The sequence below is a fragment of the Acanthaster planci genome, linkage group LG06, assembly GCF_054643075.1.
Source record: "Acanthaster planci isolate LZ-2023a linkage group LG06, COTS_SCS, whole genome shotgun sequence".
Lineage (NCBI taxonomy): Eukaryota > Metazoa > Echinodermata > Asteroidea > Valvatida > Acanthasteridae > Acanthaster > Acanthaster planci.
The window spans coordinates 10,943,588-10,957,494 of NC_141782.1; the positions used below are offsets into that span (position 1 = coordinate 10,943,588).

Consider the following 13,907-nt stretch of genomic DNA (forward strand, 5'->3'; position numbering starts at 1 on the left):
AGAAAAACAAAAAAGACTACAGCGCAAGTTTAAACATGAAAAAACAACAAATTTAGACTAAATATTGAAAAAATAAGCACTTAAACGAATGATTCACAAAACGCAGACAACAAATAACAGGACCAACGTGATCTGGCAAGGGCAGGGCCGATCACCTCCTAAAGGGTAGCAAGAGCTACCCCTGCTACCCGGAACAAGGATAAACTACTCAACTTGGACATCGGGCAGTCGCACATCCAGTCAGGCAGGCAGTCGCACATCCAGTCAGTATCTGCAGAAAAACAAAAAAGACTACAGCGCAAGTTTAAACATGAAAAAACAACAATTTCAGACCAAATATTGAAAAAATAAGCAATTAAACGAATGATTCACAAAACGCAGACAACAAATAACAGGACCAACGTGATCTGGCAAGGGCAGGGCCAATCACCTCCTGAGGGTAGCAAGAGCTACCCCTGCTACCCGGAACAAGGATAAACTACTCAACTTGGACATCGGGCAGTCGTACATCCAGTCAGCCAGGCAGTCGCACATCCAGTCAGTATCTGCAGAAAAACAAAAAAGACTACAGCGCAAGTTTAAACATGAAAAAACAACAATTTTAGACTAAATATTGAAAAAATAAGCAATTAAACCAATGACTCACAAAACGCAGACAACAAATAACAGGACCAACGTGATCTGGCAAGGGCAGGGCCGATCACCTCCTGAGGATAGCACAAGAGCTACCCCTGCTACCCGGAACAAGGATAAACTACTCAACTTGGACATCGGGCAGTCGCACATCCAGTCAGCCAGGCAGTCGCACATCCAGTCAGTATCTGCAGAAAAACAAAAAAGACTACAGCGCAAGTTTAAACATGAAAAAACAACAATTTCCGACTAAATATTAAACAAAATAAGCAATTAAACGAATGATTCACAAAACGCAGACAACAAATAACAGGACCAACGTGATCTGGCAAGGGCAGGGCCGATCACCTCCTGAGGGTAGCAAGAGCTACCCCTGCTACCCGGAACAAGGATAAACTACTCAACTTGGACATCGGGCAGTCGCACATCCAGTCAGCCAGGCAGTCGCACATCCAGTCAGTATCTGCAGAAAAACAAAAAAGACTACAGCGCGAGTTTAAACATGAAAAAACAACAATTTCAGACTAAATATTAAAATTAAATAAGCAATTAAACGAATGATTCACAAAACGCAGACAACAAATAACAGGACCAACGTGATCTGGCAAGGGCAGGGCCGATCACCTCCTGAGGGTAGCAAGAGCTACCCCTGCTACCCGGAACAAGGATAAACTACTCAACTTGGACATCGGGCAGTCGCACATCCAGTCAGCCAGGCAGTCGCACATCCAGTCAGTATCTGCAGAAAAACAAAAAAGACTACAGCGCAAGTTTAAACATGAAAAAACAACAATTTCCGACTAAATATTAAAAAAAATAAGCAATTAAACGAATGATTTAGAAAACGCAGACAACAAATAACAGGACCAACGTGATCTGGCAAGGGCAGGGCCGATCACCTCCTGAGGGTAGCAAGAGCTACCCCTGCTACCCGGAACAAGGATAAACTACTCAACTTGGACATCGGGCAGTCGCACATCCAGTCAGCCAGGCAGTCGCACATCCAGTCAGTATCTGCAGAAAAACAAAAAAGACTACAGCGCAAGTTTAAACATGAAAAAACAATTTCCGACTAAATATTAAAAAAAAATAAGCAATTAAACGAATGATTCACAAAACGCAGACAACAAATAACAGGACCAACGTGATCTGGCAAGGGCAGGGCCGATCACCTCCTGAGGGTAGCAAGAGCTACCCCTGCTACCCGGAACAAGGATAAACTACTCAACTTGGACATCGGGCAGTCGCACATCCAGTCAGCCAGGCAGTCGCACATCCAGTCAGTATCTGCAGAAAAACAAAAAAGACTACAGCGCAAGTTTAAACATGAAAAAACAACAATTTCCGACTAAATATTAAAAAAAAATTAGCAATTAAACGAATGATTCAGAAAACGCAGACAACAAATAACAGGACCAACGTGATCTGGCAAGGGCATGGCCAATCACCTCCTGGGGGAGCAAGAGCTATCCCTGCTACCCGGAACAAGGATAAACTACTCAACTTGGACATCGGGCAGTCGCACATCCAGTCAGCCAGGCAGTCGCACATCCAGTCAGTATCTGCAGAAAAACAAAAAAGACTAAAGCGCCAGTTTAAACATGAAAAAACAACAATTTCAGACTAAATATTAAAAAAAAATAAGCAATTAAACGAATGATTCACAAAACGCAGACAACAAATAACAGGACCAACGTGATCTGGCAAGGGCAGGGCCGATCACCTCCTGGGGGTAGCAAGAGCTACCCCTGCTACCCGGAACAAGGATAAACTACTCAACTTGGACATCGGGCAGTCGCACATCCAGTCAGTCAGGCAGTCGCACATCCAGTCAGTATCTGCAGAAAAACAAAAAAGACTAAAGCGCAAGTTTAAACATGAAAAAACAACAATTTCAGACTAAATATTAAATAAAATAAGCAATTAAACGAATGATTCACAAAACGCAGACAACAAATAACAGGACCAACGTGATCTGGCAAGGGCATGCAGGGCCTATCACCTCCTGAGGGTAGCAAGAGCTACCCCTGCTACCCGGAACAAGGATAAACTACTCAACTTGGACATCGGGCAGTCGCACATCCAGTCAGCCAGGCAGTCGCACATCCAGTCAGTATCTGCAGAAAAACAAAAAAGACTACAGCGCAAGTTCAAACATGAAAAAACAACAATTTCCGACTAAATATTAAAAAAAATAAGCAATTCAACGAATGATTCACAAAACGCAGACAACAAATAACAGGACCAACGTGATCTGGCAAGGGCAGGGCCGATCACCTCCTGAGGGTAGCAAGAGCTACCCCTGCTACCCGGAACAAGGATAAACTACTCAACTTGGACATCGGGCAGTCGCACATCCAGTCAGCCAGGCAGTCGCACATCCAGTCAGTATCTGCAGAAAAACAAAAAAGACTACAGCGCAAGTTTAAACATGAAAAAACAACAATATCCGACAAAATATTAATAAAAAATAAGCAATTAAACGAATGATTCACAAAACGCAGACAACAAATAACAGGACCAACGTGATCTGGCAAGGGCAGGGCCGATCACCTCCTGAGGGTAGCAAGAGCTACCCCTGCTACCCGGAACAAGGATAAACTACTCAACTTGGACATCGGGCAGTCGCACATCCAGTCAGCCAGGCAGTCGCACATCCAGTCAGTATCTGCAGAAAAACAAAAAAGACTACAGCGCAAGTTTAAACATGAAAAAACAACAATTTCCGACTAAATATTAAATAAAATAAACAATTAAACGAATGATTCACAAAACGCAGACAACAAATAACAGGACCAACGTGATCTGGCAAGGGCAGGGCCGATCACCTCCTGAGGGTAGCAAGAGCTACCCCTGCTACCCGGAACAAGGATAAACTACTCAACTTGGACATCGGGCAGTCGCACATCCAGTCAGCCAGGCAGTCGCACATCCAGTCAGTATCTGCAGAAAAACAAAAAAGACTACAGCGCAAGTTTAAACATGAAAAAACAACAATTTCAGACTAAATATTAAAATAAAATAAGCAATTAAACGAATGATTCACAAAAAGCAGACAACAAGTAACAGGACCAACGTGATCTGGCAAGGGCAGGGCCGATCACCTCCTGAGGGTAGCACAAGAGCTACCCCTGCTACCCGGAACAAGAATAAACTACTCAACTTGGACATCGGGCAGTCGCACATCCAGTCAGTATCTGCAGAAAAACAAACAAGACTAAAGAGCAAGGATTGGTACACCTTACTGAATTAGTAATGACGACAAGTTCCTCAAGTCGTCACTAAAAGGTGGAGCACATTCTCAGAGTGACCATTTTTGTAACTTGTTCAGTGAAAGGTAATATATGTTTTCGTTAACAGCTCACCCGCACGGAGTATCCATCTATACATACATCGGCAAGCCTCCAACATCACGACTAGCAGTATGCAGGTTGAAAGTCACGATTGCTGAGCCTGTTGAGTGTTGTTGTTTTTTTCAAATCCCATGGCACTTTTAGCTACTTCTTCTATACGGGCCAACGTTTATTCAGCATCACATTACAGAGTTAGGAAGAAGGTCCCGTTTTAGAGGAAACCGCAGTATCAGGAGAAAATCTGGCGAAAACGTGTGAGAGCGAGTATGGACTGGAAACCAAATGCACAGAAAGCCTGGTTAGCTAGCTAGCCTGCATTAAGAGGCACGCAGTTTTAACACAATGCACGGCAGGCCTGTACGTGATCATCTTTTTCAACGTGTTAATGCGGATACTTCAAATTTCGCGCATTGTGCCGCTCGACGACCACGTGATACTGAATAAAAAGACTACCTCGGTGAATGGGAGTTACACACAATGTGAGAATGAAGATGTTGCGTAACACTCGGCGGAACACATTTCTACCATCCTCTTAACGTTTTGGCAGGAGCTTTGGAAATGGTTACGCAAATATTTTGCAAATTAGTTTGGCCATGTAAAAGGGATGCATTGGGGCCTGGTCGATTCTTCAACGGGTGGCTTTTCTCGAACGAATGCAGGGCGGGGTAAGCCCCCGAGAATGATTAACTCTCCTGACTTGTACATAAAAAGAAAATGATTGTCTCGTCGTAAGTGTGAGAGCACCGTATGTTTTACGTAAGGTATGAAAGTTTTTTTGGCAGATAGTGAAGCGGAAAGCGCTGTAAAAGCTTAGAGCTGGGTAGTTTGTTTTAGGCCACTCGCAGTCCCGCGTCACTCCGTTCATTAAAACATTAAAAAGGAAAAGAAATAAGACATCCCGAGGATAGGACTTAGTTAAGTGCATCACCTTCAATCTAACAATTTCTTAGATACAAATTGGCAGTTTACTTTTTGCCTGCAAGTTATATAGGAGAGATGCAATGCCTCGGAATTAGTCTCCTATACCCGCTCGATCGCCTGTGGGGGGGCTTTTTCCAGAGCAAATTTTCTCCAAGCTGTTGCATGTTTATTTTTTTCATTGTTTTCTTTTGTTCTCCTTTTTCCTTTGCTGGGGTACGGACAGTTGTTACGGAGGGAAGCATTTGGTTTCGACATTTACTGGACAGACGTACGTTTGTGGTTGGCCATTTTGTCTAGTCTGCAAAAAATTGTTAGAGTAATAAGGAAGACCCGGGGGAAGTGACTGCAGCCTTCTTGGAATCAAACAGCGGAAAGTGTTCCAGTATTTCATATGATTTGTTCTTCGGGGCTGTGATGAGATAGTTGCCATTGAAAGCTCCGGTAGCCTCACATATTACCATCTTTCTTTGGGGATTACCAATTTCGGATAAAAATGTGGAATCTTTTCTTATAAAAATTCCCACCCCCTCCTCTTGCGCGCACTAGGATACACAGTACGGGTGGCCTTGTTGCTGAAAGTGGAGACGATCTTATCAGTGTTGATTTCTTAGATGTTTAAATGACGGCTTCCCCACATACCAGAGAGTAGGACCTAGTGTCGTTGACATCCAAGTTCTCATTCAAAGCTTCAGTACTCGTTACATTTTGCATATTCCATCTAAGAATTTAGGATCACCCATGCAAACTTTCAGCCCAAATAATACAAGTGGCCCTACCGTGGCGATATGCTTTGTTTTTTAGGCCGGTAACTTTCATTTTTAGGATAACATGAAAATGCTACATGAAAGCAGCGTCGGAAGACAAAATAAAATTGAAATGAAAATATTCCTTTTTTACATTCACCTAATTTATGTAGGTTCTGAGGATCAAATCACTTGGTGTATGCCTACTTTTAAACGTGACGCTTGCTGAATGCCTTTTTCCTCAAGAAAACTTACTCGGTCTTTGAAAAAATTTTAAGTGTAATTATTCAATAGAAATATATCATGAGTCGAGGAAAAAGAATTGTAATTTTCATGCAGTGTCCTTTTGGGATTTCACTATTCAAGGATCGGCGCGTTCCTGATTTTTTCACAGGAAGATGCTCTTAAAATGTACTCCTGCAGTTTCTGTGGGCCAAGAAATTAATTGTGGGATTCACGGTGTAAGCATGGCACAGAATCAACACCCTAGATTCAAGGGCTCCCATCTTGGGGTGAGCAGACAAAAATGTTTTTGAAAAATCGTCAGAAGAGCCCAAAAAGTCGAGGGATTTCATTTGAAAAATGGCTGCCGACAGACTTGGGGGGAGTTAACTTTTTAGGAGTGAGTTTGTTTTGGGCGGAAAATTAAAATTTAATTTGTCAACCTACTCAAATTTGAAACAGAATAAAATCTGAAGGCCCAAACAACACATTGTTTTTGTTTGAGAGGACTCAGGGACTTAGGTTAAGTGCCTGCAATGCGTAATGGGGCTCCGAACTTAGTTGATTTCACACTGTTTTCTACCGTGACGGAGCTTGAATTAGTGCAGGTTGCACTACACCAAATGCAGGCCCATAGAAAACCGTGCAAAAACAGTCCATTTAATAGCGCCGCTTGTTGACTCTCGGGAAGAGGTTAGCTCCGTTTTTTTTTTTCTCTGGAAATTCAAGATTATGGCCAGAAGATCACCGTTTTCGTTTAAGTTTTATGGGTGGGCAGCCACGATTTTTTTTTTTTTTTTTAAATTCGCCTTTCCCGAAATTTTATGTCTACGGTGCAACCGTCTGCAATCAAGTTATGCGCCCTCTATCTCCCAGAGTGCCGCAGTTAGATGGGTTCAGTTTCTGTTATTTTTTTGTACATAAACCATTAGACTTGGCCAGAGTACCAGACTAGCGGCGAGGAATTCAGCGGAACTTTTCAATTTGTGAGATGCTCAGATCCGTTTGTGGAGAAAAGCTACATGTAACTTGGATTTGTTCGTTGCCTTAGCCTTTCAGCGCGCAATATGGACATTCCCCCTGTCCATCACTGCTTTATGGTATGAATTGTACTGCATTTCTGCCTTGATGGTCGAAGAAGATTGATTACCTGCATTTTAGCATGGAGTTGGGGGGGAGTTATAGCATGTTTAGGCCCCTACAGCTTGCCTAGCAATTAGCATATTCCATGGAGGAAGGAGTCATGCCTAGCCGAGCACAAACTCTGGCATGTCTAGGGCCAATTCAGATTGGGTCTAGGGACAGAAAGAGTTTCACATAGGAACGCCACATGGTCATTTACCCTAACCCCCTAGGGACCATTAAAATCCTGCATAATTGGCCTTGTTGGGTTCAGCATGGTTAGTGTTTTTTTAATTGACACCCTGTGCTATGATGCCGGTCTGAAAAGTTCCTAAATTGAATTTTCCTTGGACCTAGTTGTGGCTATTAAGTCGCTGTAGGGAAGAATTACTGGCATCCGTATATGGAACTCTTCCCCTAATGTTCGGCACTTCATCGATCGTCAGAGCCCATGACCATGTTAGTTGAGTCGTACATGTAAATGCTTAAAGACTGGTGTCCAAGCTGGACTAGGATTGGGTTGGGCATGGGCACAGTCATGACAGTAGGCATGGTTGCCCCAACCTGAGTTTAGTTTTGTTTGACTCTACATACTAGGCCTAACTACATGTAGATTAAAACTCTGACACATGGGTATGGAGCAGTCGGTTTTTAAAATTTGAATAAACCCTACCACATAGTCAAGAACCATGATATGGGGCTCCTCCTGCCGGTAGACCTCGAGGGTTCATCATCTGCCGTGCTGTCACATGGGAGCGGTCAACAAACCCCGGACTGGCCTCTGCCTACATGTGTCCTAGGGATAGGCAGGGCTCCTCAGACATTTGCCAGATCATAGGCAAATGTTAAAAACCATGACATGTAGAGTCGTAGTTTAAGGACACAAGTAATCATGGTCATTTTGTTTTATGTGAGTTGTGACTAACTTTGCTTGGGTAACTCCAGCTGGAATGTCTAATGACAATGAAAACTGTGAAAATTCCGGATGTCATGAGCATTAAGACTGGAAGTTACTGCTGCGGCAGTGAATGCCACCACTTTAAAACAGTTTCTGTTTTGTCCCCATTTGCAGTTGTCTGCTGAGAATGAAAAGATGATAAAAAAATTGAAGAAACTGAAAAGGCGTAATGGAGAACTGGAACTGAAGCTGCGAGATGTTAATGAGAGACTGAGCCATGAGGAGCTGCTCAGAGAGCACGCCCACTATCGAAGGTGAGCAGTGGATGCCTGTGCCCCCCCCCCCCAGCTCCCCCTCCCCCATTTGCAATCTGTGAATAATCTCTGTTTATCTAGCCGTGTAGCTGCAGTTTATTCTCTTGTGGTGCCCCCTTGAAAAAAATGTGTGTGCCCCCCGGGTGCGTCCCCTCCTGGATACTTAGCCACAGTTACACCACTGCTTGGTTGAAAAGCTGCCTCCTCTTGGCATGTTTTTCAGTGTCAGCGTACAGACTGATCCGTCAGGCTACAGACCCTACGCAAGGCACCTACATGTAAAGCCAAACACAAGAAGCAACAAGCAAGACAACACTGACGAACAAAAGAGGGCTGACAGGTGAGATTTTTCGACCTTCCTGAAATGTTCCAAAATGGGCCTTTTTGTAGGAACCCAAGGCTGTTTTCATCAGATGTTTTTGTCCAGGGGGCTTCAAATCTCTTTTGAAGTCATAGTGGGTGCTTTATTTGGTCTGACAGACTTCTCCCAAACCTCGCCGATTTTGAAAGATTTGTGGAGGTAAATGGGGTTTAATTTACAAGACTTACTCAGCTTTCCAGAATCCCTGATCTATTTGTATGGTACGTGAATACTGAGAGCTTTCCAATAAACCTTTCTTCAAAACGCCTCTCTCGATATTCAGGTTACTGTCGATGCACAACAAGCTAATGAAACGCTACGAGAAAGAGTTGAAGACCAACACTACCCACACAGAGACTATTGCAGCGTTAAACGTAAGCCAAACTAATCACCAATTTTATTAGGGAAACAAAGATCAGTGACCCAATTTCTTACCACGCCTTTTTGCCTAACCTCATTGACTTTTCTCTCTGGACTTTGCTGAATGTAATGGCAGACGCCATCAGCTTAGTGAGTAGCCTGCTAAATCCAACAGATGAACAGCACAACAAAGGTCTTACGATTACTCTTGAGATCAATGAAGTTCAAGGGAAATTAAACTGAACTCTGGCATACTTGCCATGGATAGGATTTACAAGCAAGACGGAAATATGGCTGCTGTAACTGGACCAAGCTTAAAGCCAAGGTTTCACCTGGGATTAAATTATCTGCTCGCCCCATCAAACTGGGTACAAACTGCTGGTCCACCCCCAGCAAAAATGCAAGCACCGATACCTCTTGGTGTCGTCCAAGGCCATGTTTGCATCACACCCAGTGTTCTGAAAGCAAATACAAGCACTACAGCAGCAGTTTTCATTCAGTAGTCATCACGCCCACTTCACACTCTTCATGACACCAATTAAACTTCATCCATTTGATTCAGCATTCAATTTAAAGCTACTCAAAATTAGAGACTGGCCAATGGAACAAAAAAGTCCAGTGCTTGCCTTGGCAGCTGACATGCTCTCTGAGCGGCTTCTTGTGGCTGAGTCTGTCAATAACGTCTGGCAACTTCGGCTTCATTTCTGTATTTTTTGCCTTATCCCTTTCTTCATTTTTTAATGGGGGGGGGTGTAGAATTTGAGCTGAAGCTGAAACTGTTTAACATTATTCTTGCCAGTCCTCAGAGCGGCTGGAGAGGTGACCAGATGTCTGTACCTATCCCTTCTCCCAAAATCAAAGTGTGGTTAAATTGATTTGAAAATCAACTAATCAATGTGGCCATTCAAGTTTGTCTATATGATAAGCGATTTGGCTGATGTGTTTTGCCCTGCAATTTTCTATTTTTGGGGGGCAGCTTAGAATTCAAGATTTGGAAAATCAGCTGCATCGCTCCAGAGAGCAAGTTCATCGTTTGGAGAGGTCACTGACCCCTAATGGTCGCAGGAGGCGGGCTGGGAGCCGCTCACATAGTGCCTCGCCTTTCACAAATTCCCAAGGTCAGTGTGTGCTTTTGTATGAACATTGCTCCTTTACACCTTTGTTGTCCTGAACAGTACGGTGTGCCACTATTGAGCTGTGTAAAATTGTGAGTGTAAAATTGTGATTGTAAAATGAAGCCTGCTGGCCACATCCATGATGGTGCACAGACCCTTTGCAAATGTGAAATCAAGTACATTTGTAGTATGACTGTATGCATGTCTCCATCTGTAGACCAAACCAGTGTGTCATCAATGCCAATATGCCAAAACCAAACTGGATTTAGTAATTATAATAATAAGTGTTTAATTATGCGCTGTGTATGCGCATGTTTGCTGCAGATGAATATTGCTGCGGCTTCTTTAAAGCATCAGACGTGTAAAAAGTGCACTTATACCTTTCCTTGACCTTCCACGTTTCATTAGAGCACGTTGTTAATTTATTTGATGTTTTTTCAATAAAAATTGTTAGCTTTGTTCTATAAAATGCAAATGAAGTCCAAATGTCTGTGGTTCTGTTGTCAGAGTTCCAACGTTTGAAGAAAGAAAGAGACCAGCTGGCTAAGGACAAGAAGAGACTCAAGAAGGAGTTACAGGGGCTGGATGAGGTAACAAAACTAATTCTGACCACTAACAGAGAAAAAAACTTCAAAAGCAATAAGAAATGTCAGACCTTCCCTTGAGTAGCTTAGTAATTTTCAATAAATGGTCACTTCAAACAAACGATACTTCACTATGAAACTTCTCTGGCAAAAGGATACCTGGTTCTTTCCTGGCGTTGATTTTTTTAAATGATATTGAGGTTGTTGAACAAATTTGGATAAGCCCACATGTAAAGCACTGGTGGGTGGTATTTTGCGATCCTGGGTCCATCATTGTCACTGGATTTCGTTTGATTTGGGATGGTAGGGGCTAAATGCAGTTATGCACAGTACAAAAAGATTCTCTACACATCATATTGTGTTTTTTCCCAGGGCTTCTTTGATGAAATTGAGGACCTGAAATACGCCCTGCAGCAGTCGGCCAAGCTGAACAAGGAATACGAGAAGGCACTCCGACGAACCTGCAAACAGTTTGGTGTTCCGTACCCAATGAGCAGTGATGACGTCAGAGTGGCATCTCCACACACAAGAGCCAGACCGAGATGACAATCCTGATTCTAGGTTGGATTTTTGTTTGGGTAGACAGAGGGTTGACTCGGACTGTGTCTACTCACAGTATGGTGCTATTTAAGGACAAGGAATAGCTCCTTGCCTGTGCTGCCTCAATCCTGCAAAAACCTTAAGAACCCCATGGTGGATTGGTGAAAGATGTGGGTTAGGATGAAAGGATTGCAATGAATTGCATCATCTTGTTGGAAATGGAAAACATTCCCAATGAAATCCATCATTCCTTACTAATACTGCGAACTGACAAGTCTTTGATCAGGAATTTGCTAGAGCTCCTAAATTGTCACACTCGGAGGATCAATTCATACCGGTCGCCGACAAATTGAATTCAGAAAAATCTGCCCGGGTGTTCTGAGCTTTGTATTTATTGTTTTCTTATGTCAGTATCAATTTTTTTTTGTATGTTTAGCCGCACACATTCAAAGCCTCGCTAAATTTGACACAGAGGAACACGTTTATCCAGGATTGTTAAGGAAAATGTTGTCTTCATTTCTAATTTTTTTATAAATAAAATGAAGAGTTGTGTATATTTACATAAAGTGGAGTTGTCTCATTTCTTAGACATACGTGTAGAATGGAGATGTCAGATTGTTGAAGGCTGAGCCAATTGTATTGAATTCTAGACAATTACAATAATGTGTGTGCGTCCAACCGATCGTGCATAAAACCATGATATTCCCTGAACAAATTCACATTGAAGTGGTCAGATTGAAAAAAGTTTGTTGCACTCAACTGTTACGAAATTGTTGGAATCTTTTAGTACTTGAACATTGCACTGCAGTGGTCATAAAAGCACATTTAGTAATTTTCAGAACGAAAATAAGTTTGAGGAAATAACGTGTATCAGTCTATTCCTCATTCCAACAGTTATTTGAAAGACTGGAAATGGGTGTTTGGATTTAATTAGTTGCTTTTGAAAAGTCAACTTCATTCAGAAAACTGATCCTGTTCGTAACCCGTGGCATTCGATAATTGATTTCTACAAACTGCAAAGTGTGTTTATGCTCGAAAATAAAGCACGGGGAAGACGGTGAGAAGTGATCGAACACACTTTGCATAAATCTCATCTTCCTTGAAATTTGATTGGTCGCATTCTCAAGTAAAGGTTGACTCCGCTCGGTTGGCGCTTTGGGCACCGGACTTTCTTAGATTCATTGCTGAAACCATGAACTGACACCTGCTGATGGTTGAGTGAGTCTTTCGCACAAAATTCACAGAAACGAATTATTCAGAACATTTTTGTTTCCACGAAGTGAAATGTTTCTGAATTTCCAAGGTTAAACAGTTTTAAGGTAAAAATTTCTAAACTCGGCAAGTAAATGGATGAAGTAAAGTCATGTGAAAGGATTTTTCTCCGTGTAAAGGTGCACTCTTTACGGGCCAGTATGTCTGAAGAACAGCTCACGTGACAGATGTTAATTTGTACAAAATAATGACAGATTCCTTCATCATAGATTGATGATCCCCTAATTGACACCTGTGTTTGGAGGTGAAGGAAATACGAAGCTCAAATCGCTTTGTTTGATCCTACAATTTCACTTGATCATTCCAAGACGGAAATTGCGATAGAAACCGCATCATTACTATTGGCGTTAATTGGAAATTTGCATCTGGTTCATTCTCCCAGCGCATAGGCCTAACTCTATGTGAATTGCCAACAGACTTCCTCCAGTGTGGAATTCACGCATTAAAATGACGTTTTCTAATCTTTGCATTTCACTACAGTGATATGAAATTTGCTGCTGAGTTCTTAGGTTTGTCATTTAAATCTAAATAGTAACTGTGCAGGAGTGTAGCGAAGGCATTTTCTGCGGGGAAGGGGCGTGCCAGAGTCAAGTTGCCGTTTTGTAACGTTGTTCACGCGCCAACCGCGTGTCATGTAAAATGGAAATCCATGGTACGCTACATTTAGTACTTCAGGAGAAATGCCGACGGCCAATTAATGTTCATGTATTTTGGATTCAGTGAACGAAGTTGGATTCATTTACCCACCAAAGCTCAATTTTGTTGACCAGAATAAATTATGGGGGGAGGACCGCGATGGCTACGACCCTTTAAGTGTAGAGGTCATCGTGTCATAGTTTTGCAGTCCGACATACGGTCCACCGTGACTTTCGTATTGAAGTCATGCAGCAAATCATGGGAATTAACATGTGTACTTGGTGTTGCAAGTTCGTTGGTCGTGGTGGTGGTGGCGGCGGCGGCGGTGTCGATCTGCCAATGAATTTAAATATTATGGTGTCTGAAACTTCGTTTTCGCATACTTTGCCTTCTAGGTGACAATACCAGCTCACGAAGCCAAACTGGTACTCTAGTTTAATGTACTATTTTGTTTATGGCCAGCTTTGTTGTTGACAATTGAGACTGCATAATAGTTATATGTAGAAATGGGCCAATTAACATGGTACTAAGCGAGAGAGACGTCCTGATCTATGTTGTGTGTTCATTTACCCCATTTGACAATGGACATTTCGCCTACTTTTGTCTATATTTGTACCTGTTTTTTTTCAGGCTTATTTTCAGTATGTCTACGTGAAAATAAAAATACAAAAAAGGACTTACATCTGGTTGTGTTCATTTTATTGCATTTTGTTTATAAATTTGCGACTCAAATGACTAGAGCTACTTGACTCGACTCGACTTGACTCGAATACACAAAGTGACTTGACTCGACTTCTTGACCTAATGACTCGACTCGAGTCACAATGTTAAAA

At 42.4% G+C, this 13,907-nt stretch overlaps 1 protein-coding gene across 1 annotated transcript; it reads left to right on the plus strand.

The window, feature by feature from the left end:
• The first annotated feature begins 6,795 nt into the window (after positions 1-6,795).
• LOC110987836 (uncharacterized) lies at positions 6,796-11,732 on the plus strand. The gene is made up of 7 exons (XM_022250943.2): positions 6,796-6,972; positions 8,067-8,206; positions 8,430-8,546; positions 8,851-8,941; positions 9,904-10,045; positions 10,550-10,632; positions 10,999-11,732. The coding sequence occupies exons 1-7, from the start codon at positions 6,940-6,942 to the stop codon at positions 11,170-11,172; spliced, it is 780 nt and encodes a 259-aa protein (XP_022106635.1). The 5' UTR covers positions 6,796-6,939; the 3' UTR covers positions 11,173-11,732.
• Positions 11,733-13,907: the final 2,175 nt, after the last annotated feature.

Bases quoted from the DNA above. Each gene is read 5' to 3' on its own strand.
- LOC110987836 (XM_022250943.2), top strand. From the start codon at position 6,940: ATGGACATTCCCCCTGTCCATCACTGCTTTATG. The intron at 8,547-8,850 runs GTGAGATTTTTC...CTCGATATTCAG, and splicing joins GAACAAAAGAGGGCTGACAG to GTTACTGTCGATGCACAACA. The intron at 10,046-10,549 runs GTCAGTGTGTGC...TTCTGTTGTCAG, and splicing joins GCCTTTCACAAATTCCCAAG to AGTTCCAACGTTTGAAGAAA.